This window comes from Pituophis catenifer, unplaced genomic scaffold (assembly GCF_029215685.1).
Source record: "Pituophis catenifer annectens isolate HBS135680 unplaced genomic scaffold, rPitCat1.0.hap2 SCAF_4, whole genome shotgun sequence".
Taxonomy (NCBI): domain Eukaryota; kingdom Metazoa; phylum Chordata; class Lepidosauria; order Squamata; family Colubridae; genus Pituophis; species Pituophis catenifer.
In genome coordinates, this window is record NW_027256884.1 from 71,970,121 (window position 1) to 71,998,075 (window position 27,955).

A 27,955-nucleotide genomic window follows, 5' to 3' on the forward strand; every position below is an offset into this window, starting at 1 on the left:
CTATTATGCCTAAGAGTTTGCACAAGTCCAAACATGGCAGGCGGGCAGGACAGTCTGATTGTCCAACAAAGGAGGGCTCCTCATCCACGGCCAGATCTGCAGCCAGACCCTCCAGTGACAGCGCGGCACAGCCTCACCATAGGTCCACCAGTCGCTCCCTTTCTTCCCGGGCTGAAATTCGCCAGGATAAGGTTTTAACAAAGTTATGTGCCAAGACCAGTGAGCGCAGACCTGCTCATCAAGTGGGGGCTAAGGTTTCAAAAGAAGCGGTGCGAGTCCCTTCTACGACTCCTTCCGACCAAGCCTCCCTCAAAGACTGTCCTGTCGTTATCCACCCTAATGCTCTGTGGGGCTCAGTGACGGTGACTGAACCTGAGGCTTCTGGGGACAAGGTGCCTTCATCTCCTCCGATACTTGCCTTGCCTGAATCTGCTCCTCCATCTCCTGTTGATCTGGCGTCAGGCGTTGGTCAACACTCCATTTTCCTTTTGCCCGAGCAGATACAAAACATTATTTCTGCAGCTGTGCACCAATCTCTGGCTGCCCAATTCAGGCCCCCCCAGCAGAGTGCTATCGGTGGCATCTGGTGCTTCGGCTTCTCACTTGGTGGACTGCTGTGAGAACGCTCTGCAGGGGGCGGCTCCGGATTCTCCCATCTCTACCGGCTCTCAGGTTTCCTCATCAGCGGAGGCAGAGCTTCATGAATTTGATCTTTCCGAGGATGAAGGCCTTCCTCCAGATCAACCCGCCTTTACCGGCCTTTTTCCTCAGGCCTTGTTTAAATCGCTATTGTTCAAAGTGGTCAACACCGCAAGACTTGGCCCACCTCCTCCAGCACAGATGCCCACCCCTGCATCTCATGGGGCTTTGGATCCTCTTTTCACTGAACCATCTAAGGCGGTAGATTCCATTCCTACCCCACCCCTGTTCCTAGATGTCATCAGGAAACAATGGATTTCACCAGGTGCGGCACCTATTCCATCGGCAATGGATAAAAAGAACTTTAACGTGGCTTCTGAACTTGCATCACTCCTCCAGGTTCCTTCCGTCAACTTTCCAATAGCAGCTCTGCTACCTAATGCAGCCATTCCCAGGGACCCGGACGAAGGTCTGCAACCAGACAAGCGGCATTCTGACCGAGTTCTACAGCGAGCCTACCGGGGGCGGCCTGGGCCATCCATTCTGCCTCCACCGCATCCTTCTTTAACCGGGCCACACTTTTGTGGCTGCGTCAGCTACAGGACAATTTGATTATGGAGGATGTCCGGGTGAAGCAGGACTTGAATAAGATAATCGCGGCCATACAGTTTTCGGCAGACTCCACCCTTAATGCGGTCCGATTTGCTGCTAAGTCCCTGGCATCGTCGGTAGTGGCCTGACGTTTAGTCTGGCTCCGTCATTGGCAGGCGGATGCCAGACATAAGTGGCGCCTGGCCTATGTCCCATTTGTACGTTCAAAGTTGTTCGGAGAACCTTTGGATGCCTTTCTTATAGAAACTAAAGATAAGAGGAAGGTTCTGTCTGCAGCTTTCTGCAGGAGAGAGTCTCCGTTCATGCCTTATCCTTCCTGTATCCAAGCCCGGAATTTTGATGGGGGTAGCACATCCTTTGCTACGACTAGACCGCATGGCAATTTTAATTCCCGGCAACACGGCGCCCAGGACAGAGCTCCCAGAGGTAGACCCTTTGTGTCCAAACGGCCCTTTCGAGGGGGAGGAGGTCGTTCTTTCTGACGCTGTCGTTAGCTGCATCCCGGACCCTCCCATAGGTGGCAGATTGGCTCTCTTTGCCAACCTTTGGGAGAGTATCAAGTCCAATAAATGGGTCCTGGCCATGTTAAAATCCGGTTTGGCCATCAAATTCGTCTCCCCTCCCCCGAGGTCTTTTGTCTGCTGTCCGCTTTCTTGGAACACCAAAAAGAGGTCCCTTATGGACTCGGCGGTTCAGCATCTCCTTTCAATCAGGGCTATCCAACGGATGATGCCTGATGGTGCCTGATGATCAAAAGGGAACAGGTTTTTATTCCTGGGTTTTTCTGGTATCTAAGTCATTGGGGGGGGGTGGAGACCTATTCTGGACCTTAAACGTTTGAACCTGTATGTTGTATACCGTAAATTTAAGGTGCAGTCGTTACAATCTATTCTCGATGGTGTTCGGAGGGGCGATCTCACTTCAATAGACCTCACCGAGGCCTATCTCCACATTCCCATCCTCCCCTCCCACAGGAGGTTCCTTAGATTCTACTATGGGGAATCCCATTTATATTCCTTGCAGTCATCTGGTTGGTAGCCCTCTTTCTGAGAGTTGTTGAGGCAACTTGGACAATTATCTGTGCCCTCATGGTCACGCGAATAGTGCAAATCAGTATGGAACCTTCTTGGAACCACTGAAAGTTCCACACCCATTTGCACAATTTAGGTGATCCTGACGGTACAGATAATCCTCCAAGTGGCATCAACGACTCTCAGAGAGAGTACTAAGGACCACATGACTGCAAGGAATATAAATCCTTCCATTCTCCATCATTCAGTTAGAACTGAAGAAACTTCTTGTATGAGAAGCGAAACATCTTCAAGGAAAAACAGAGAAAGTCCAGTTGCCTTTTGAAAAAGTACTTTTGGGACAACCATGACTTGGATGACTGAGAATCTCTATAGACATTTGTAGGTAAAAGAGCTTTGTTCTACATATTTTTGATTTTTTTAAAAAAAATAATACTTCTCAGAACGAACTTTGGTAATTTGTTAGATGTACTGGATTGTTCAAAATTCATAGGTTTGTTCATCGATGCACATTCATAATTAGAAGTAGCTATATAATGCTAAATTATTTTTAATTATTTATCTGTACCTTTTGATGTTGGCATGTGTTGAGAAAATACTTTGTTACTTAAATGCAAATGAACATTTAAGTATTCGTTTTCACTGAAAACGAAAAATGTTCGGTGATATTTTCTTTGCAGTAGAGTTTTCATAAATCTATTTATACTTCAGTAGGTATAAGAGGAACATTTCAGAATACATTGTATGGTTCCTGAATTTTTTAAAAGGGCAAATAACTTAGGGATAATCAGTATTATTTGTAAGATTTATTTCTGTGAGTGTATGTGTATATACCCAATTTGTTTTTATATATAAATTCATTTAAACTGCTGTAACTTTTATGATTCAATTAATATACTATTTACAATATCTAGTTTGATTTTTATTTGATTATATTGATAATTAATGATCTTTGATTTACTTAAAATACTTCTGTGATTATGCTTCATGTGTTTGATGGGAGTGAAGACTTACAAAATTATGTATCATTTTGTTATATCAGTACCATTATCAGTTGCTTGTCTACAAATTAGAATTTTTTGCAACATTGTTTATATTTTTAGAAATTTAATTGGCTTCTATTCACAATTCTATTATTTAACTGTATGTTAATGGTCATGTTATCAAAAGATTTTCATTCATTGAGTTGTTAGAACGAAAATATGTTTCAAATATTTCAAAGTATTTTTCAAAAATTATTAGTTTTCATTAGGAGAAATATTAATTATTTTGTTTTCTTTTGCAGCATTTTCAGTTAGCTTTGATTGACTGCAATCCTTGCACTTTGTCCAATGCTGAAAGTAAGTATTTTAAGTATTTATTACAGTTGTATTTACTGTAATAATTTTATGTCCTGTATCATATCCTTATAATTAATTTCTATGGTTGTATGATGATTTACATTTCATATAGCACCTTGTAATTGGCATTAAAGTATGTACATTAGTATTTTACATTTACAGATAAATCTTGTAATTAGCTTCTTGGTAAATGTTGGACCAATATATTACAAATAATTCTTCTGAACAATTTCTTGTGAATGGTCATTATTTAGTTTTGCCTTTTCCTTATAATGAGAACTAAACTCAGACGCTGGTATAATAATAACAATGAAAATGCATTCTTTATTAAACTAGTTTTATCATTTATAAGTAACTGAGGTAGGGTATGGCTGTAAAGAAAGATAGCTGAAAGAACCCCTACCTTGGGGTGTCTTTCATGTCACTACCTGATTTAGAATAGTACCAGTCATTTAGCTATGGTGAATCTCACTTTCAATTAAACATACAAAAGAGAATAGTTTGTTAAGAGCTTGGAAAAGGGAATAAAGTCCCCTGGTTCACATTTCCAAAGTATTCATTATTGTTTGAAATGATCACCTGATACAATACAAGAAAACATTCTGCCAGAGCTCCAGGTAACTCTTAGAAAAATGTGCCTATCTGAGCTCCAGGTTACATGAGGTCTTCAGTCTGGAAGTAACTTCAGAGGATGCTCTTGCATGGCCTCTGAAAACAGCAAGAAAACATGCTTCATTCTTGAGTACTTTTTGAGGCTGCAGTCTTCAGAGGATCTGGAGGCTGCATGAAAGCACACCACATTCTTGTGTGGTTTCTGCAATGTCAGAAAATCGAGCAAGAATGGAGGTTTCAAGTTGCAACACAAATAGTTTGCCCATAAAAGGTTGTGCCTTTCTGAGATTCATTTACAACTTTGAAAATGTTCTAGTATCACCAAACAACAATTTTCATGGGAGGCATGTTCAGTTCACAAAATACTGGGAGTTATTCTCATTTTATAGAGTCTATACTGCATTTTCCCAGTACAAATACTCCTTGTTTAACATCCATTCATTCAGCAACTATTTAAAGTTACGATGGCACTGAATGAGACTGATTCTCGAAGTTCCAGCTGTTACAACTCACTGCGATCATGTGAAAAAAATCCATGCCAACTGAGACCCACTGCATTTATGACCATTTTTGGCTGCCCACCTAACCAATACCCCTGTTGTCCAGCCAGTCTGCTGCCATGCGCAGACCATCTTCTGTACTGGTCTTCTGTGTTGACCAGAGTCTTCTTTCACACTGCCTTTTGTGACCGTGCAGCCAGGGCTTTTCTTATGCCTCACCTAGGGCCTTTCATGAAAAAAGGTGCTATTGTAGAAGAAGGATTTTCTTTCATGTTGGCATAGCCAGGGCCTTCTTTCATGTGCCAAGGTTCATTTACAAACAGGAGCCCTGGGTGGGGTGAGAACAAAGTCCCTGGATGAACCGTGAATGGAGGTCCTGGGCAGAGTCCAAGATAAGCCCAGTGCAAAAGAAGGCAGTACACATACACACAAAAAAAGGCCCCAGCCAATATAGCAGTGGCAGACAGCATGGAGGATGTGATGGAAGGAGACCAGCCAGGCAGTGGGGGTAATGTGTAGGTGGGCAACCAAAAGGGCAGAGATGGGGAGATAGCCATGTGAAGGGAGTTCAAGAAGAGGTAGTCTCTTTCCTTAGACAGATTTGAAATTGAAAAAGACCAAGCCAGGAATGCTGTGGATTGAGGTGGGATTTGATTAACAATAGGGACTGCTGAAATTACTGTAATCTGTAAACAATTACATTATATCACACTTTATGACCACATAGCTGCGGATATTGTGGTCCCAATTACCATTGTTAACCAAGGACTACCTGTACTGGGCTCAGTTAATTATATTCCCTGCCCATCAAAGAAGATTCCTTTTCTCTTTTTTACCCTCATCCCACCATTTTTGGGCCTAATAAAGTTGCATCTTATAATAAACCACTACTGTATGTTCCTTAAAACATTTATTTAAAAAAATCAGGCGGAGGATAATGTTTTGTTTTGAAGCAATTTGAATTTTATTCAAATATTATTGTAAGAGAAATAATCTTTCTGCAGATGTTTTGAGATATGGTGGCTTATACTGGTGTCATCACATTGGCAAACTCAAGCATATTCCCTAATCCCTTTTTCTTGCTTAAGAAATACTGTACAATACTGTAGTACTGCTAGTAATGTAATAGGATTAAATTATAGAAAAAACAAATTTCCTTCATTAAAAATCTTGAAAGGATGAATTTTCTTTAGGAAAAAAACATTGAGATTTATAAATATGAGTGATATGTGAAACACAAAATATAATGTATATTTAAGTTCTAAGGGATGAGTTCATATATTGATAATTTTACTTATAGCCCTTTTAAAAATCCTTTTGCATTTGAATAACTTTAATATTATTTGGGAAAAGAACTAGTGTAATGCTGGTTAATAACTCTAATTGTTTCTTCATATTCTAATCATTTTTTTTTTCAACAACCAGTATTATAGTTGTCTGTGAAATGAATTAAATTAATATTTGGCCCTTACATGATTAGGCTAAATTGTAACACGATTAAAAAGATATGTCAGAAAGCTAAAATGAAGATACTCACTTTACCTTGCTGAGCATCTTATCGAAGTATCTTATAGTGAAAATATAGTCTCTTCTTTTACAATAAGAAGATGGATAAACAAAAGTTGTTTGACTAATTATTTTTAGGATGAAGCTTGTGTCAAAATAAGTTTCTATCATGAAGGAGTTGTTATTTGAATTAAGTGTCACTTGAGAAATGATAACCCGGGATACGATTCAAGGTGTTAGTTATCACCTTTAAAGCGCTCCATGGCTTAGGACCTGGGTACCTACGAGACCGTCTTTTGCCACCAATAGCCTCCCACCGACCAGTTCGTTCTCACAGGGAGGGACTACTCAGGGTACCGTCAGTCAAATTATGCCAACTGGCGACTCCCAGGGGGAAGGCCTTCTCTGTGAGGGCTCCAACCCTTTGGAATGAACTGCCCTCGGAGATACGGAATATCCCTGATCTCCGTGCATTCCGCTGTGCCCTCAAGACCCTGATGTTCCAACAGGCGGGGTTAAACATATGAACATGTGAATGATTTTTTAAATGTGATCTAATTCTGGGCTTTATTTAATTGACCAAACTAAGTAATAATTTTAATTAGCAATTTTATGATGTTTGTGTGTCTATATTTTTCTTGACTGTACACCGCCTTGAGTCCTACGGGAGAAAGGCGGTATAGAAATATAAATAAATAAATAAATAAATAAATAAATAAATAAATAAATAAATAAATAAATAAATAAATAAATAAATAAATAAATAAATAAATAAATGCAAAGACAGTTAATTGCTTTCCAAATGTATGTTTAATTTCCTGCTACATTGAGCTATTGATGGTTTATTGTAAATTGTAAATTTACTGTAAATTGTCTTGAATATTCATTGAATGATTAGGTAATTCAAAAATACTTTGTATTACCTAATTGTTATTTTGGAGAATGGAACAAAAGGATGTTTTCTTTGAAGCCCAAAAAGCTATTCAAGTATATTTCAGTTGAATTGAAACAGAACCCATTTGCAGGCTATTTCCTTTGCCCTAATTAAATATATATATATATATATTCTGAAAATCTTGCCAAGAAAACTTGAGGGATTATTCCAGGGACCCAAAGGCACAGTATGTAAGTAAATAAATAATTCCCCAGATCTGCATATTTTCTTTATATGCATGCACAACTCCAACTTGTTGCAGCTGTTGTGTGTAAACATGATTCTTTTCACATATCTTTTTCTGGAAGGATGGAACTATATTCTCTGCTTCTGTATATGTCCTTTTCTTCCCTGATTATACAGCAGTAACAAGTAAAGTTATACATATAAGCAATACTTACCTTGAATCTGCTATTCCTAATATTTTTATTTCCATACTTTCACAGTTCGGTTTCATGTTGCCCATTTATATGAAACCCAGGTAAGCATGTAATACCTTTTGAATATTAAATATAACAATTGGAAATATGTCAATGGAGTTATATTTTGTAATAAAGTTCTTCAACCTTAATTCAAAAAATTACATACAGTAGTTCTACGAGACAAACCAATAAGATGATACAATTTTTTTCTTTTTAAAAATAGTTACAACTTAATTTATTTTTAGTTGTAATAGGTCAAACTATTTATTCTTTTATATTTTTGTAAACCAGAAACAAATAATAGAATAGAATAGAATAGAATAGAATAGAATAGAATAGAATAGAATAGAATAGAATAGAATAGAATAGAATTTTTTATTGGCCAAGTGTGATTGGACACACAAGGAATTTGTCTTGGTGCATATGCTCTCAGTGTACATAACTGGGCTATTCTTAAGGACTTACAAAAACTTTTTTGTTGTTATTTGTTACTGGTTTATTGTATGTAGCATTGTTAGTACTACTTTGCATTTCCAAAAGGAATTTATTTATTGAACAGTCAAAATGTACATTAAGTACAATACATAGTACATACAATACATAATACATAAGTACATAGGAAGATATGAAATCCTTAAACTAGAATGCATTCAAATGAAAATATTCAAGTCACTTACATCTTTATTGATCTGATCAATGATACTAATATAGTAAATATTTTTGAACTCTAATTAACAGCCTGATAATGATTTATTGCAATGTTCAAATATGTTTAAAAAATTCAATAATATTGAGTTCCATTTCTGTTTTCTGCTAAATATGTATAATGTTGGAATAGAAAGCATACCTTTTATATACCTTGGTATATGAAATAATAACACACACACATACACACACACCCTACATTGAGTCTTGAGATTACACTTAAACATGATAACTATTCTCTCAAATATTTATCCATTTATTCACATCTTATTATTAGCTATATTATATTTTCATACATAGCTATCCCCAATTTTTTCTGCCCACTTGGTATATTTTGGCAGATTTCAGCAGAGTGGTTATGGTCCAATCCCTCAAGTATTGCCATCTGAGGGACTGAAGAAGCCGGCATTCTTTATTTCTACCCCTGCCCTCTGGAATTGCATCTCCCCACCCCCACCCCCCACCCCCCGGAGATATGTAAGGTGCCTACTCTCCTGAGGTTCTGGAAGGCCTTTAAGAACTACTCTGTTCCCAGGCCTGAAGCTAGTGTGTTTGTTAAGCCCCCGTGTGTTATTTTTACTATGATTTTTTCCCCCTTTGGGCTGTTAGATTTTATTATTTTTAACTGATTTAACTGTATATTTCAATACTATAAGTCACTCAGATTTTTCTGCAGTGGGTTCCCATAATACATCTAAGTAAATAAATACTACAAGATGATATTTCACAGATCCAAATGGCTGCAATGATTGACCAACTTAGTTGCGCCTAGTGTCTGTCACATATTAAATAAAAGATCTCTTTACAGAATTTTATGGGGCAGAACTGAACAGATCCCTCAGTTGAGGGGTGAGGGAAAGAAATTATTTTTGCTTATTTTCCCCTCCCGCTACAGCCTATATGCCCTCAAAAATCTGTTCTAGATGGTTGGGGGCACTTTTGCTTGACATAGCAGTGAGGGCTGCAGGGGGAAGGGGAAATCAGTGAAAATTGCTTCCCCCTCTTCCACCTGCAGAAGCATCCAGTTGAGGAGGAGCATCCACTGGATCCAACTCACTTCTGGGAACGGAAGAGGCTCTTCCATTTGTGGAGCAGCAGCCCTGGATCCAACCCAGTATGTTTGAATTGAAAAGGCAGATGTTCTAGTTGCTTGACAGTATTTGTTCTATTTTAAAACCCCACTTTGATTAAGGATCTCCTCACTTGTTCCACATCTTTTCCATTTACTTTTACATACCCCATAGAAGATTTAATCCTAATGTGAAGCATAAAAATTTGAGAATCAGAAAACGACAATGTTCAACACTGAGAAAATTTTGAATATAATTAGCTTTTGTTTAATTTAATGGATTGCATTTATTCACTTCCATCAATTTATGTTGGTTCTTCAGTAATTTAATTTTCCTCTTCATTTTGGAGTTGCATATGGTAATCTAAATTTATTGGATGGACGTTGTCATCACCACCCGAGTAGAGCATTAGTAATATAGTAGAATTTGAATAGTTCACATTTAATTAATAGTAAGCTAATAGATCAGGATTCACCAGATTCAAATATTATATTTGAATTTGCTTCTTTAAATAATTTCTTCATCATAAGCATAGTAGTCTGCTGCAATGTGTTAGTTGCTGTATGTATGTATGTATGTATGTAATATCAATCCAGCTTCCAGTTTAAAAAAAATATCACTTACATCTCATTCTACTTTTTAGAGAAAATATCATTCGGCAAAGAAGGAATATGAACAACTTTTGCAGTATGAAAACCTTCCTGCACAAGTGAAAGCAACTGTGTTGCAGCAGTTAGGCAAGTATAAATGAAGAAATGGAAGAGTTTTTTTAATATTCTTTGATTTGCAGGAAATTGTAATGCATCCAGTTCTCCAAAAATTCAATTCCAGATTTTAATTTTTCATTAGAAAAATAACTTGATATTTTTGCATCAATCTTCTAAATATGGAGATGCAAGGAGATGCAAGGATACAGCTTTAAATCATATATTACCATCAATTATCTTTTTTTCTTTAAATAGCTCATTTTTCAGAATGATATTAATATCCAAACAAAGTAAATGGAAAACTTACTCTTTTACTTTCAATTCCTTGCAACTGTGGTTTAGTGTTTTTTTTTCCTATGGTACAATTACAGGTTGGGATTGATTATATAAAAATATAGAAAAAGAATTGTATAGAACTTCATAAAATATACCAGTATATAAAATACATTTTTATTTAGAAGTAGCAAAGTATTTGCATTCTTTGAAATCAGCTATCAGTGCTACTATAGAAGGAACTACAGTTTGCTGGTTTGCTACTGGGAACTGAGTCTTAACTGTTTTCTGGGAAGAGCCAAGCTCTTTTTTAAAAAGGGCAGGTGTTACATAGGAATGGCTTCAGCTTTAGCAGCTGCACCCGAATAGAGCTTATTAGTAACCTAAAGTTCCACATGAACCTCTAACTCATCCTACATACATACAATCCTACATACAATAATGGATTTCCTTTACAGAGACTGGGTAATCTAACATTAAGACTCCTACTAATAAAGATGTTTCCTCTCTGATATAGATTATTGTAATGAATTCAGGATCTCTATATATTCTATATCTATTCCTATATGTTACCTTTTAGTGGCTGCTTAAATCTTAAAATGATGTACTTATTCTTTGTTTTAATGTTGTATTTATGATTATTTGTATTTCCTTAATTGTATATTGCCTTTCCCCCTTACATATAATGGTTCATAAAGGATAGTTTGTATAGAATAATTGCTATAGTTTTCATTTGTTCTGATAAAGCAAATGAAAACGAGAGAATTGTAAGAAAAACTGCAATGGTTCACTGGTAAAGATGCTCAGATTTAAGCAGATTGTATTGTCTGCTAATTATAGTGCTAATTTTCTTTGGGAAAAAGAAAATGAGAAAATTCTTTGAATTGATAAAGTAAATATCTCTGCTAGCTATATTTATAGGAAGGTTTACACATAATAAATAAATAAAATAATAAATAATCTGGTTCATTCTAAAACATAAACACCAAATAATATATACATGTTTCTTTTCTTAGGCTGGATGCATCATACAGTGGATCAATTAGGAGATAAAGCCACCAAGGAAAACTATGCTATTCAGTGTCTCCAAAAGTCTCTAGAGGCAGATCCCAACTCTGGCCAATCCTGGTATTTCCTTGGAAGGTAAGAATGAATTATAACAAAGTTTATGGTTCAGCAAATATATAGGTAGAGGAAGCAAATGCTTGATTTATATGATAGGGTAATGTTATTTTATGCAATTACTACATTTTATATAGTTACTCCTTGAGACTCAGTGGTTTAAAAGATGCCAGAGAAGGTCTAAAGGTCTATGCTCTGGCGGTTTGAGTCCTACCACCGTGTGATGGCATGAGCTCCCATCACTTGCATCAGCTCCTACCAGCCTAACAGTTCAGAAGCATATAAAGGCAGTAGATTAATAGGTCCCATTTCACTGTAAAGGTGACAGTGTTCCTATACTCTGCACTGTAGCATGATGTCATGCTGGCCACGTGACCATAGAAATGGCTTAAAAAACAGATGAGCTTCACCCCCTAAAGTCAGCTATGACTAGTGGAGTAAAACCCACAGGGACATCACAATTGGTTAATAATGGTAATTGGGTCCAGGAAATCTGTTGCTAAGCAATGCAGTAGTAAAATATGGCATCATATGACTACGTAAACCTACAGTGGTAATTTTATTTGTGGCTGTTAGGTGAATTCCATGCAGTCACAGTGTTCCACAATCACATTATCCCTATTTGTGACCTCCTGCCAAGTTCCCCGATGACTTTGCTTGTTGGAAGCTAGTAGTGAAGGTTGCAAATGGCAATCATGTGACTGCAGGACTCTGTAATTGTAATTGTAAGCCAATTGCCATGAATTGTGATCATGTGACCATGGGAATGCTGCAATAGCTGCAAATTTGAAGACCAGCTATAAACCTCCTCATTCAGGACCTCATAACTTTGAACAGTTATTGAACAAATGGTTGTTAACCAAGCCTATCTGGTTTGTTTGAAGACAATTATTTTCCATTGTGCTGCTCAGATAATCCATGCATGGGTTAATTCTCATCTATCTGCCAGAAACTGAGTGTAGATTTTTTCTTTTTTGTCCTTTGACCACGCCGCCTCTGCTCGGCTGAGCTTCAGTTGTTTCACTCAGTCTAGCTAGAGAGACGTGTGTATCACTGCTCTGGCAGTTAGAGTTATTTTCAGCATTGGATTCTATTAGGTTTTTTTTTCTTATTTTTCTTATTTTGAATTTGTTTTGAATTTGGACTGGTTTTTTTGTATGGGGAGCTGAAGTTCTTCCTCATTACTGTAGGAAGGCAGCTTGTAGCTGTGGCTTGCCCTCAGCTGCTGGTGGCTGGCTAGTCGTTCCTGGGGCTCGAGGCCAACTGCCGCCACCCGGATAATTGTAAAGCAGCATTCGGAGTTCTGTCCCTTTCTGGGCAGCTCCAACCAGCTTGAGTTTGCTAAATTGCCGCCAGCGGGTGAGCTGGTTCCCCGGTCCGCCAGCACAACCACCACCGCCCATAGCTCCCGTACTTTAGGGCGGCTCCGGAGTCACTGCCCAGGTCACCGCGGCAAACTCTGAGGACTTTGGAAGCTTCGTGGTGCTGGGAAAGTCTTTTGCTTTCGCGCCTGTGCTCTTTCCTGGCTTCATCGTCCACAGAGGCATGCAGGAGTCAGTGTACTCTCCAATCGTGAGTGACGCTGCAGAAGCGCTTGGCAAGTTGGTTGGCTCGTGCACCATTTTGTTTTCTTTTGACAAGCCGCAGAGTCAAGAAGCGACCATTTGAATTTCCCGCCAAATTTACCAATAGCAAAGCAGTGCTGAGGGAGTTGGGGCTCCACTCCTGTGCTTTCTAATTGCCCCTGTTTGGGCTGCTGTGTGGATGCTGGGAGGATGGTTCGTTCTTATACCTTTGGGCCAATTAAAGATGCTAACAAGGCAACGGAGTTTTTGCACCTATTTTAATGGCTTGGCATTTCGTGCCAGATAACAACAACACTGGGCTGGGGACTTCCATTGAAGGCTCAGTCAGTAGTTCCTGGATTTATTTGTTGTTCTAAGTCATAGCCAACAGACTTTTTGTTTTCTTGACATCTTTTGCCTCAGGATCCAGATTTGATTTGGCCCTTTTCCAGGGGTTACAGCATTATGGCTGATCCTGATTTATCTCTTGACACTGCCCAATCTAGGGGTCCTACCAGGGCCCGTAAGGCTGGTAATCCTGGCAGTAAAAGCTCACAGCCTACCTCCAGGAGTAATGCAGGCAACAGAGGCCTTCAACGCCTATACCTCCTACAAAGTCTACATGCAGTGACAAAGATGCGAAGAGATGCCATGAGGCCTTAGAGTGACAATTCACAAAGGCTCAGCAACAAGCCCAGGATAAATGGCCTCAGGTCATTTCTACTGCAGAAACTGTGTTGTCTGCCTCAGACGTGTAAGTTCCTGCATCTCAACAGGAGCAGGAACAGTTACATAGTTGGTCACTGGGAGGGGCTGATGAGCAGCACCAATACCAGTTTGCAGTGTCCCTGGGGGAGGCGTTTCCTCTACCTAGACTTTCACAGTCTGGGTTACCGAGGGCCCCTCAGGTTCCACATGTAGCCCCGGAAGCGACATTTACCCCGATGACAGCGGGGCTCCGCTTTGGGGAGGGACAAGGTTCGGGGCTAACCCTAGACTTTCAAGCTCTGCTTACAGAAGCATTCACAAAAGCTATTGCTACAGGGCTTTCTCAAGGGAGTAATTTACCCTCCTTTTCAGCCAACTATCAGCTCCAGAGTCAGGTTCAGGTTCTGGAGAACCCGAGACTGGATTCTCCATCTCAGCACAGCTCGGTTGAGGATGTTGACTCTTGGAGAGGAGAGGAGGACCAGGGTGATCCTGAGTTCTCGGATAATGAGGGGGTGTTACCAGATAGACCAGCCTTTACGGGTCTCTTTTGCCCTTCGGTGTTTAAGTCATTGCTTCATAAAGCAAAAGTCACGACTAATATGGGAGTTGATGAGACTCCAATAGACCAATCACAATGGGCTCTTAATGCACATGGGGACCTTTTTCCTGTACCAACTCCTGATCAGGAATTTATTCCTTGCCTGCAGCTTTTCACTGAGGTTATTCAGAAGCAATGGAGTCAGCCAGGTACTTTAGCTGCGTCTAGCGATCATGATAAAAGATTTTACTGTGCGGCGCCAGACCTAGAAAACCTTCTACAACTCCCACTGTGGATGCCCCTGTGGTTAGTTTAACATCTTCCACAGTTTTGTCTAATGACATCCTTGAAGTTTTGAAAATGGAGAATAGGAATGCTGAAGTTGCCCTTAGAAAGACTCACTAGGCAGCTGCTTGGGCCATTAGAGCTACAACATCAACATTGTTTTTTTCTCGAGCTTCCCTCATATGGCTCCGCCAATTACAAAAGTGGTTGCCTCCAAATGATACACAGCTCCACCAAGATATTAACAAATTGGTGGCTGCTACTGAATATTCAGCAGATGCATCTTTGGATGCGGCCAAATTTGCTTCTCGAGCCTTGGTGTTAGCAGTGACTTCATGTCGCCTATTATGGCTATGCCATTGGAGAGCAGATATGAAAGCTAAGTGGAAACTGGCTTCTGTTCCTTACAAAGGGTCGACTTTTGGGGGGGGATGCCTTAGATCCAATTCTGATTGAGGGAAAGGACAAGAGGAAGGTGTTACCCTCCTCATACAAGAGGCCAGATTGTAGGTATTCCCCGTATTCACGGCGGCAGACCTTTCGGCCTTACTCCGGGCCCAGGGGGTACTATTTTCAATGTCTCTACTCCCAGGGATTTGACTGTCCTTCAGAGACAGAGGCAGGCGCCAACTGCCTACAAAGAGACCCTTTTGGGGGACTGCTGCTAGATCCTTTCGGTGGGGCAAGTGACGCTCAGCCTCTTCATCCCATTGGCGGTTGTCTCCATCATTTCCATCACCAATGGGAGTTATCCACAACAGACGCTTGGGTTCTTTGGACGGTGGGGCTAGGCCTCACCTTAAAATTCTGATCCAGCCCTCCAAACCATTACCTACCTTGCCTGATATCTCAGCATCCACTAAGAAATCAGCTGATGGACGCCGAGGTCCAGCATTTATTGAACATAAAAGCCATAAAACCGGTGCCGGTAGGACAAGCATGAACCGGGTTTTATTCCATTCTGTTCCTGGTGCCCAAGAGTTCAGGGGGCTGGAGAGGGATCTTGAACCTCAAGCAACTCAACAAATTTATCCTATATTGACGGTTCAAAATGCAATCCCTCAGATCGATCCTGGGATGCATAAGGGAGGGCGATCTTCTGACAACTGTGGACCTCAAAGAGGCCTATTTACATGTCCCGATCCACCCAACACATCGCAAGCTCCTGAGTTTCACATATGCCAGTCGCCACTTCCACTTTCGAGCCATGCCGTTCAGCCTGTCATCAGCCCCCAGGACATTTACCAAGTTGTTGGTGACAGTAGCAGCAACAGTATGCTTGGTTCCAGTATGCATCCTGTAGTACTTGGACGACAGATTAATCTTGTCATCTACCCGGGCACAAGCCACAAAGGATTTAGAGACGGTCAGTTACATTCTTCAAAGCCATGGTTTTTCCTTGAACTGGGAAAAGAGTCATCTGCAACCTACCACCTGCATATTCCATCTTGGGGTGGTGATCGACTCGCTTAAAGGTCAGGTTTACCTGTTCCCAGGTTATCAAACCAGCATCAAAGAGTTGGTGTCACGAGTTGCCTCACACAGGTCGGTTCCCTTGCTGCTTCTGTCTCAGTTGCTAGGGAAAATGATTTCATGTATTTCAATGGTGCCATGGGCACGCAGACATGCGCGACCCCTGCAATGGTTCTTACTGCCATTTCAGAGAACAGGACACAGCAACTCCAGGTCCAAGGTTATGGTTTCTGTACATCTTTCCCTCCACTGGTGAACATCTACGGCGCTTCAGAAAGGCTGCATGTTCCAGGAACCACACAGAGTCACAGTGACATCGGATGCAAGCCTATCTGGCTGGAGGGCACATCTGCTTTCCCGAGTGGCCTAGGGACAATGGTCCCCAATGGAGCAGAAAAACAGCATCAATTGGCTAGAACTGCAGGCAGTCCACCTTGCCCTCTGCCACTTCTGGGATGCAGTAACAGGTCAACATGTGTTTATTTTGATGGACAATGTGGCCACAAAAGCATATATAAATCGAGAAGGGGGCACTCGTTCACAAGCTCTCATGTCAGAAGCAGAGAGATTGCTGAACTGGATGGAGAAGTACACACTCTCCCTCAGGACAGAGCACATTTCTGGATCATCCAACATTTAGACAGACTGGCTGAGCAGGTGGCAACTGGATCCGTCAGAATGGTGTCTTCATCTGCAGATCTTCCAAGAGCTTTTCCCTGAGGTTCAGCCAACCAATCCTCGATTTGTTTGCTCGACCAGAGAACACACATCTCCCACGGTTCTTCTCCCGATTCCCGAGCCCAGAGGTGGAAGGTTGCGACACTCTCCAGTCTCCGTGGCCACCAGGAATGTTATACGCATTCCCACCCCTCGCACTCATTCCGAGGGTGCTTTGGAAACTGCTGGCAGAAAGAGCAGAAGTGCTGCTGGTCATCCCACATTGGCCTCGCCATTCCTGGTATGCCGACCTCATGAATCTCTCTGTGTCCCGACCCTGGAGGATTCCCCAGGACAGGATCTCTCTCAGCCAGGGGGTCATACTCCATCCGGAGTCCCAGTGGCTCCAGTTGACCGTCTGGTACTTCAGAGGATCCTTCTGAGGAAAGATAATCTTTCAGGGAAGGTGATACACACCATACAGGCGTCCATCAACGAACCGGATTTACAGCGCTTCCTGAAGTTCCTTCTGTCTTTGGTGTTCCAAGGACCTCATCGACCCGACTTCGGCATCTGTTCCTGAAGTCCTTGACTTCCTGCAAGTGCGATTAGACAAGGGGTTGGCTCCAACCACTCTACGCCAGCAAGTTGTGGCTTTGTCTACTGTACTTATTTGTGACTCACACCGTACCCTTGCTCACCATCCAAGGGTCTGTAGTTTCCTCCAGGGGACTACCAATCTCCAACCACCTGTGATTCATCGCTACCCAACATGGGACCTTCTCCTGGTCCTTTAGGCCATGACGACTTCGCCATTTGAACTCCATCAGCCTCCATTTCCTGACCCTCAAAGTCGCCTTTCTCCTGGCCATTACATCTGCCAGGGGGATATCTGAATTGGCAGCCTTGTCCATACGAGGGGATCTCTGTATTTTCCATTCAAACAGAGTGGTACTGCGGCTGGATCCCTCCTTTCTGCCCAAGGTAAACTCCTGGTATCACCGTACCCAGGAGCTCATTCTGCCTGATTTCTGTCCATCTCCTAACCATCCTCTGGAAGAAAGATGGCATACCTTGGACATTAGGAGGGCCTTCCTCAGGTACATTAAGAGAACGGCATCATTTAGGTGGACTGAAGCTCTTTTGGTGTCCTTTCACTCTTCATCGATGGGCAGGAAAGTTTCATCTGCTACAGTGGGTTGCTGGCTGAAGGCCTGCATTGCAAAAGTGTATGAACTCAAGGCTAAGCCTTTGCCTGGGCGGATTTTGGCACATTCGACTAGAGGCGCTGCCACGACTGCTGCTTGGGCTACGCAGGCTTCCGTCAGTGACATTTGTAGAGCGGCCACTTGGTCATCTTTGTTGCCATTTATACGCCATTACAAATTGGACAAATATGTCTTGGCAGATTTGGATGACGGGTGTTGGAGAGTGTACACTCCATCCGGAGCCCAGAGGTCAGTCAGCCTCCCGCCCATTGTACTTAAACTTGGGTATATGCATGGATTATCCAAGCACAATGGAAAATGGACGTTGTCTTACCTGAATGTCCATTTTTGTTGTGCTGTGAGGATAATCCATCCCGCCCATTCATCTTCCTGATTATGGCCTGGGTGGGTTTTTCTTCCTTCATAGGACACGTTGGAGGACTATGCCTTCATGAAACAACTGAAGCTCAGCCAAGCAGAGGAGGTGTGGTCAAAGAGAAAAAAAATCTACACTGAGTCTCTGGCAGATAGATGAGAGTTAACCCATGCATGGATTATCCTCACAGCACAACAAAAATGGATGTTCAGGTAAGACAACGTCCGTTTTGTAGAAAAATGTTCAATGCTGATAATATTTTGTAATATGCCTGGGATTGTTCAGAATAAGTATAGAGATGAACTCATTAGCAAAAGTACATGTGGTTACTTAAAGAGAAGTTTATGTGATCTTATTTTTTAATTACCATATTTTTTGGACTATAAGACACACTGGAATATAAGACACACCAAGATTTCGAACTGGTAAACAAGAAAAAAAAAATGTTTTTGCCCTCCCCGGCCCCCAGGAGCACTCTGCAGGCCACCCAAAACCTCTGCACATCCCATTTTGTGGGGGTTTTGGTAGACCAAAAACAGGGTGCGCAGAGGGTTTGGGAGGCCTTCGGAGTGCTCCTGGGGGCTGAGGAGGGCAAAAACACAACATGGGGTTTGGGAGACCAAAAATGAGCTCGTTTTTCGCAAAAACGGTGCACGCAGAGGGCTTAGGAGGCTCACAGAGTGCTCCTGGGGAATGGGAAAGGCAAAAATGTGACACGTGGGGGGGTTGGGAGGCCAAAAACAGGCCCATTTTTTTGCAAAAATGGAGCATGCAGAGGGTTTGGGAGGCCTACAGAGTGCTCCTGGGGGCTGGGAAGGGCAAAAATGTGATGCGTGGGGTGGGGAGTTTGGGAGGCCAAAAACGGGCCCATTTTTCGCAAAAACAGGACACCCAGAAGATTTGGGAGGCCTGCAGAGTGCTCCTGGGGGCTGAAGAGGACAAAAATGCCCCCATTTTTGGGAAAATGGGCCAGTTTTTGCAAAAAATGGGCCTGGTTTTGGCCTCCCAAATCCCCCATGCATCGTGTTTTTGCCCTCCCCAGCCCCCAGGAGCACTCTGCAGGCCTCCCAAACCCCCTGCACATCCCGTTTTTGTGAAAAATGGGCCTGTTTTTCACGAAAACGGGACACGTGGGGCAAGGTTTCAGGAGGCCAAAAATGGCTGTATTCGATGTTTAAGACGCATAAACATTTCTACCCTCTTTTAGAGGGGAGGGGGGAGTGCATTTTATACTCCGAAAAGTACTGTATGTGAAGTGCTGCTCTTGCTGTTTGATTTATTGTCATCCTTTAAATTTGTGAAGCTTCCAGGTTTTATGCCAAATAATGGCAATTATACAGTTGTGGCAACTCATACTCGAGATTTCTAAGCCTCTTGTTTTTGTATATTATTTAGGCTACAAAAATAAATACCATGTTATGAAAGCACTGATTTATGTTTTGAGTTTCTTCTAATAGCTTATTTATCACTTTGAATAGTTGCATGACAAAACAAGTATTCTGAAATCCTCCAGATATTTTTGGTTCAATTTCAAAATCTTTATTATCATAGCTTGTATGCCCAGTAGCAAGGGATAGCTGATCCCTATTTCTAATATATGATGTTTATAAAATAGTTCAGTAAAGATTCTGTTTTCCTCAATTTTGCATTGCTAGTTTCTGATAGTCTTCCTGTGCCTATGTAGAGATAATATGACCTTTCATTTAGCAACTGTTTGAAGTTGCTACAATCCTAAAACAAAGCAATTTAATGTTTGGTCCTCTCACTTAGGTCTGTTATCATTCAGAGGCTTGGCAACCATCATGTATCTATGGCTATTGCAACATCTGGGATTGCCATTTGCAACCTTCCCAGCCAGCTTCCTACAAGCAAAGTTATTGGGAAATCCATTAGGAAGGTTGCAGGTTGTGGTCACATGATGTCTTAATGACTGCAACAAAAAATAATAAAATTGGATGTGATGCTCTGCACTTAATGAGGTGTAATGACCACTCCATTTAATGAAGAATTTTCCATTCTCTATTGGAGTCATAAGTCAAGGACTATCTGTCTTGCTGTATTAAACGTAAATAAGTCTGAGATTTTATTAGGAAAGTATATTATTTGTAGTAACTATCTACTTAATAGTCTGCAGACTATATGAAAATACTCCTGATGGTTTATATTCTATTCCAATTTTAATGCTTAATTGTATTCTAAAATAATATCACTGAATTCTTTATTTTAAATTAATTTTGTGTAGCCTTAGTTATGGCCTCTAAAACTAATTCCTTCAATTTAGTGTTTCATTAAGTGTTGTACCTTATGATTCTTGATGAACGTATCTTTTCTTTTATGTACACTGAAAGCATATGCACCAAGATAAATTCCTTGTGTGTCCAATCACACTTGGCCAATAAAAAATTCTATTCTATTCTATTCTATTCTATTCTATTTAGTTTGGGGGAAGAGAAATAAAAGACAGATTTTCCACATAAAATATTCGTTGCTTTCAGTTCACATTTCATTCTATACTAGTTTTTCATTTATTATGTAATATTGGCAATTATTATAAGTAGATAACCTATGAATGAAGCATACAATTGCCACTTGTATTTCATAATGGTAGAAATTTTTTGATGGTTGCAAGGTTTTGGTAAAATTGATTCTGGTGAAATTGATAAGATAAATTGAACCAGACAGCAAATTGTAAGAATACATGAATTATAATTAATCTATGCAGTATTAAAAGCAAACAATTATAAAATCAGTCTCAATATTTGTTTTTATCCATCTTTTCTTTCAGGTGCTATTCAAGTATTGGGAAAGTTCAGGATGCCTTTATTTCTTACAGGCAATCTATTGATAAATCAGAAGCAAGTGCAGACACATGGTGTTCTATAGGGTAAGAGATTATGAGAGAAGTAATGTAACAAAATTTAATATAATTCAGCAAAATGGTTTTTAATAGATGTTTTATCATATAACTATCTTGGAACTATAAAGTTATTATAATTTCTTACGCTAGATATTCTTCACATCTGAGATGTATATATTTAATGTTAAGTTAAGTTAATGTTAAGACTAATTTTTAGGCAAAATTTACTAAGCACTGTACAATACAATTTCTTTTTTAAAAAGATATTTGAAGCACTTCCAATCATTCCATTATAGTAAATTGAGATTTTATAGCTTTATTATTCTAGAGAATTATGCTTATCACTTATTTAAGTACAAATTGAGACAAATGATGAAACTTTGGAGATGATTTTGTTACTTACAATTGAGTATTTGTCTTTTTAGTGTGCTGTACCAACAACAGAATCAGCCTATGGATGCATTACAGGCCTATATCTGTGCTGTACAATTGGACCATGGCCATGCTGCAGCCTGGATGGATCTTGGCACACTCTATGAATCCTGCAATCAGTCTCAGGATGCCATTAAATGCTACTTAAATGCAACCAGAAGCAAAAACTGTAGTAATACCTCTGCACTTGCAGCACGAATAAAGTATTTACAGGTAAAAACATGGTCTTAAAATAGGGATCTATTTAGCAATAATATCAAGTTTAGAAAGGAGGAGGAAAATAAGGACACAGACGTTTTATATGTGATTGTTTCATAAGCTTCACAGTCTGTTTCCATATGCATTCAGGACATGCCATAGCTTGCAGTTTCATTTGATTTTTCATTTTAAGTGGGTCTCTATTCTTAAGTATTTTTTGTATCTTGATATAATTTATGCATATTTTGTGTTGTCTACATTTTAAGTTATAGCATTTAGTAAGAGAATACACACACTATCTTTTGCTCTTGTTAGCACCTTCAGAACCAAAGGATTAATGAGACCACTGAAATCAGAGCTCAGTTTTATTCCAATTCTCACAAAGGTTTATATCTGGTTACCCTCTTTATCCTTAGCATTTCTCTGAAGTCCCAGATTTAAAATTGATCCTTTCTAAGACATAATAGAGTACAGAATTTAGGAAAATTTCATGGACTTGATCTTACTAAATTAGGCTTGTGTTAAATTCACTTTTTACATAATTTTTCCTAGGCTCAGTTGTGTAACCTTCCACAAGGTAGTCTACAGAATAAAACTAAATTACTTCCTAGTATTGAGGAGGCATGGAGCCTACCAATCCCCGCAGAGCTTACCTCCAGGCAGGGTGCCATGAACACAACACAGCAGGTGAGAAGTTGGGTTATGTTCTGCAGGTGCCCAGCTTTTTAAGGGTTCTTTTCAATCAATCGTAGTAGTCAAAATTATTTTGCTGTAGCACAGAGTTAGTTTTCACTGGTAATAAGATTTAATAGCAGAGGGAGATTAAAGAACCTCTCTGTCATGGAAGAAATATGGGGGTTACCATTTTAGAACCTTTGTGGATTTCATAATTATCACGAAGATTTCCCACATAGAATTTGCAGCAATTTTTTGTCTATCTGTTTTGAAAACAAACCCATGAAAGGTACACACTACTTCTTTGATACTATGAAATTGATTTTCAGTAAATAAGTTCAGAGTAAATTCACAGCCCTTTTTAAAATGTACAACTGGTAAAAGATACTATTCAAGGAACAGTTTAAAATGAATAGAACCATATTTTCTCTCCCTCTAATTCCTAGGCTTGTAAACCTCATCAAAATACTGAACCTGTACTAGGCCTCAGTCAGACACCTATTTCACAGCAGTTGCCACTACACATGATTCCTTCTAGCCATGTAGATGACCTGTCCAGTCCAGCCAAGAGGAAAAGACCATCTAGTCCAACCAAGGTATATATACTCATATAAGAGCCCCACTTAATTTCAAGAATCAGCCCTTCAAAAGAATTAGGCAATTACCAAGATAGGTCTTTATAACAGTTATAATATTCACAACTGTGACATTGGTGTAAGAGTAGTTCACCATTACAATAGCTATAACAGTACCATAGCAGAAGGTTTGAAAAGGGCCATGCCATTTTGTCTATCATCTTTGCTTATATTTGGAATCCTGAATCATCACATGGATGGTATCATAGAAACTGAAATGAATTTTGGTGAATTTTGAAATATATATCATTTGATTTTATTTAATTATTCATCATAATTGGTTGGTTTTTTTTGCATTATCTCACATATTAACCAATGTTTTATTGTATTTGGCAGTATTTTACTGTTCCTTTAAGAATTGATTTGTAGTGAGCACCATTGAGACAATTTGAATTTTAGATACTCTACTAACACTATTATTATTGTTGTTGTTATTGTTATTAATTGTTTTTAGAACACTTTAGAGGCTTGGAGCAGTGGCCATACAATGTCACATCCTCCTCCAGTACAGCAGCAAATACATTCTTGGTGCTTGACACCACAGAAATTACAGGTGAAGGGATTTTTTTGTTTTTTTTTACTTAATAACATATAACTATAAAATCAGAACATTCACATCTTGCCTCATGACTTTTAGTGTATGTGTGTGTCAATGTGAATGTATTTACTAAATGTTTTTTACTTATGCATTTGTTTTTCTCTTCTAAGACATTTAAATTCATAAAAATTATTACTGTAGTTAAAACAGTTTTTCTACATATTGTGCATGTTACTTGAAAGCATTGCATTTGTATGAAAACACATTTTTATTGTTTGAATAGGATGTCATGACAAACATGTCACAGAATAGTAGTCATTTCATACAATGCTTTTGCTCTGAGAGTACTTTTTTGCAGGATATAATTTTGATACCCTACAATATTTGATGATTAAATGAAATACTCAAAAGATATTCTTGGTATACTGAATCAAAAAAATGGACAGCTCTGTTTTTTTAACAGACTAAATGACTTTTTAAAACCAATATCTTTTTTCTCTCTAAGTAAGGGGGTTGACAGAGAAAAATAGCTTGAAGAACTGTAGGGATAGAGCTAAAGCCATCTATATTTATTGTTATGCATACTGTACAGTGTAGTATTCTCTATGAAACATTAATTTTGCAAAGACTTGATGTCAGCATCTGTCATCAAAATTAACAACTTTGTTATTATATAAACTGTCGCCATAAGAAATTCCATTTGGAACGGTCCTGATTTTGAGTGGATTTTAGTTTGCTATTGCATAAATGAAAAAGTTAAAACTTTAAAAAGATGGTTTTAAAAGGAAAGTAAATAAGGAGATACCTTGGTCATATTGTGATAGGAGATATATTTTTATTTCTTTTTCAGCACTTGGAACAGCTGCGTGCAAATAGAAATAGTTTAAATCCAGCACAGAAACTTATGCTGGAACAGCTGGAGAGTCAGTTTGTCTTGATGCAGCAACACCAGCAGGTGCCAGCAAACACATTTACTTTGCAGATTGTCTTATAAATGAAATTGGTTGGACATTTAAAATTCTAGGATTTTAAATATGTATGAATATTTTAGTCATTGTTGGTCAGTTTTGTAAGTAGGGGGGAAAAGGATGGATGAATAAATAGATTAAATAGATTAGAAGGAATTCATATGGTGAATTAGCATAGGCTTATTTTTTCATAGAGGCAATGAGATAATATAGTGCAATTATTTATTCTTCATGGAATAACATGGAAGTAGTACACATTCATAATATGGTATTTATTTTCTGTCATTAATTATGAACTTATATAGAGATGCTAGAGAATTTTGTGAAGTAAAACCTCAAAAGTGTTATTTTACAGTACTATTCCGGTCTTTATTAGATGACAGGATATCTACTTGAAGCATAGTTTTTTTTTTAAAAAAAAAATGAAGATGCATATTTTTGCATAATGGTTTTGCCAAAAAATATGTCTGGCTTTAACAAGAAAAACGGGGGCAAACATTTTATGTTGAGGTATATACTGCTCCTGGCTGCATCACTTATTCCTTATTCCTGATTCCTGCTGGATTGTTATTATTATGTTTTACTATGCTGCTGTTGTATTTATTTCATTTTTGCCAGTGTACTTTTGAGAAGTATGACTTAAGAATGACAGCCATGTACATAAATGCAACTTTTGCCTATAAAATATGCCAAAGGGATAACATTTTTTTCATTGTTACTGCTCAATATGATCTTGCTCAGACAGAATGATTCATATGTCACATTATGGGCTTGTATAATTTTGTACTATCTTTTATGGGGTATACCTTTATATTCATAAACTTTAGAAGAAAGTAGTTTGAGCTTTAATACCTGCTTCACCAAAAATGCTTGAGAAAATCATAACTATAATTTGCCAACCTTTTAAATATTTTATTCCCTTTTTGTTAGATGAGGCAGATGGGAGTTGCACAGGTACGATCTACTGGAATTGCTAATGGGCCAACAACTGACTCATCACTGCCTACAAACTCTGTCTCTGGTCAGCAGCCACAGGTTGCTCTAACCAGAGTGCCTAACATCACACAGCACGGAATCCGTCCAACCTGTCCTGGGCAGCCTATGGCAAATGGACCCTTTCCAGCAGGCTCAGTTCCCTGCAGCACAGCAAAAACGCTGAGTAGTACAGACACTATTTTGATAGGCAATAATCACATAACAGGAAGTGGAAGTAATGGAAACGTGCCTTACCTGCAGCGAAACGCACTCTCTCTACCTCATAACCGCACAAACCTGACCAGCAGCGCAGAGGAGCCGTGGAAAAAACAACTATCTAACTCCACTCAGGTAAATGATAATATCAGTTTAATTTTTAATGTTGATGCAAGAGCATAACTTTCTTTTCCAGATGACAGTTTCCATTCAGTAGAAATATACATGTAGTCCTCAACTTTCAACCATTTGTTTAGTGACCGTTTAAAGTTACAGTGGCATTGAAAAAAATAACTTATGAACAGTCCTCACACTTACAACCATCACAGTATCCCGATGGTCACACAATTAAAATTTGGGTGCTTGGCAACTGGCATGTATTTGCAACAGTTTCAGTGTCCCAAGGTCATGTGATTGCAGACTTTAATCTATGTTACTAAGTAAACTATTTTCCAAAATGGAACAGTTTATAGGATACTTACAGATATGTTGAAATAAAACATAACATTCATTAATAATCAGAAAGAACATGAAATATTTGAATCACCAGGTGATATTTATATTTACAATTAATTACAATTATATTTACTAAGTAAACCCAATTGAGTAGATTCATTATTTTAGAATTTCTTAGTATTTTTATTTAAGAATTTATTTAATAAAATTTTAGTTTTCTAAAAGAAAAAAATCACAAACATAGGAAATGTTTGCAAGTAAATATAGTATTTTTTTTTCTTTTTGAAAACTCAAAATAAGACATCAGTTTTTTATATATATAACTATTAAAGTAGAACTAACGTACTTTTTGGAGTATAAAACACACTTTTCCTCCCCCTAAAAATGGGCGGAAATGTCTGTGTGTCTTATACTGAATGTTGCCAAAGCCCCACCTACCCTCCGGCCCCACCTTTCAGCCATTTTTTGGCCTCCACGCACCACGATTTTTGGCCTCCACATACCCATTTTTGCCTCCGCGCATCACATTTTTGGCTAGTTCCAGGCAGTGGGGATTGTCACTGCCGCCTGGAACCAGCTGAAAATGCAATGCATGGAGGCCAAAAATAAAGCATGCAGAGGCCGAAAACACGATGCGCAGAGGCAGCGATCGGCGATGATGTGCTGTGGCAATCCCCACAGTCTGGAATGGATCTAAAATGGAGCATGTGGAGGCTGAAAACACAACACGCAGAGGCCAAAAATGCGGTGCATGGAGGCCAAAAAACAAGATGCGTGGAGTCGGTGATGGGCTGTGGCGATCCCCGCAACCTGGAACAGCTGATTAGTGATATTCTGGGAGACTGATCCAACCGCCAATCAGCTGCTCGTGCTTAATCAGGCTGCGATAACATGTTGAAGCTGACCAGGCTATTGGCTGTTGGCTGTTGTTTGCTGCAAGGAAGCTAGCCAGATGAATACCAATGGATGCGGGTAGGCATAGGCAGATTTTTTTTTTCTTATTTTCCTCCCCAAAAACTAATGTGCGTCTTATACTCCGAAAAATATGGTATGTCTTACTTTGAAAAGTAATATGATTTTCTTCCACCAATACAAAATGGGTTTAATCACAAAAGTCCAGAATGCGGCCACGCAGGTGGTTATGGGCGCAACTCGTTGAGCCCACGTGACAACCCTCCTGCGCGAGCTGCACTGGCTCCCAGTGGTCTTCCGGGTGCGATTCAAGGTATTGGTTACCACCTTTAAAGCGCTCCATGGCATTGGACCTGGATACCTTCAAGACTGTCTTCTGCCACCAGTAGCCTCCCACCGGCCAGTCCGCTCCCACAGAGAGGGTCTCCCCAGGGTGCCATCAGCCAAATTATGTCGGCTGGCGACACCCAGGGGGAGGGCCTTCTCTGTGGGAGCCCCTGCCCTTTGGAATGAACTCCCCCCAGAAATTCGTAAAATCTCTGATCTCCATGTATTTCGCTGTGCCCTCAAAACCATGTTGTTCCGCCAGGCTGGGCTATCAATATAAAGATTTTAATTGGTTTTAAATGGGATTTTAAATTCGGGGTTTTATAAATTGGGCCTATTATTTAATAATTTTAATTATTTTTAAATATTGTCTGTCTTTGTGTTTTTAATTAGGCTGTACACCACCCTGAGTCCTTTGGGAGAAGGGCGGTATAGAAATAAAATTAAATGAATGAATGAATGAATGAATGAATGAATGAA

The 27,955-nt window shown here is 39.6% G+C and overlaps 1 protein-coding gene across 6 annotated transcripts in view; it reads left to right on the forward strand.

Moving 5' to 3' along the window:
• KDM6A (lysine demethylase 6A) overlaps window positions 1-27,955 on the forward strand; it is a 288,042-nt gene that overhangs the window by 147,070 nt on the left and 113,017 nt on the right. The window contains exons 7-18 of one of the 6 annotated variants that reach the window (XM_070944238.1): window positions 3,568-3,622; window positions 7,621-7,655; window positions 9,317-9,415; window positions 10,015-10,108; window positions 11,368-11,494; window positions 21,072-21,170; window positions 21,569-21,788; window positions 22,326-22,460; window positions 22,895-23,044; window positions 23,538-23,636; window positions 24,472-24,576; window positions 25,520-25,915. In XM_070944238.1, the coding sequence (XP_070800339.1) occupies window positions 3,568-3,622; window positions 7,621-7,655; window positions 9,317-9,415; window positions 10,015-10,108; window positions 11,368-11,494; window positions 21,072-21,170; window positions 21,569-21,788; window positions 22,326-22,460; window positions 22,895-23,044; window positions 23,538-23,636; window positions 24,472-24,576; window positions 25,520-25,915 (1,614 nt within the window). The remainder of the gene's footprint in view (window positions 1-3,567; window positions 3,623-7,620; window positions 7,656-9,316; window positions 9,416-10,014; window positions 10,109-11,367; window positions 11,495-21,071; window positions 21,171-21,568; window positions 21,789-22,325; window positions 22,461-22,894; window positions 23,045-23,537; window positions 23,637-24,471; window positions 24,577-25,519; window positions 25,916-27,955) is intronic. The other 5 variants (XM_070944240.1, XM_070944239.1, XM_070944241.1 and 2 more) reach the window with 5 other exon arrangements.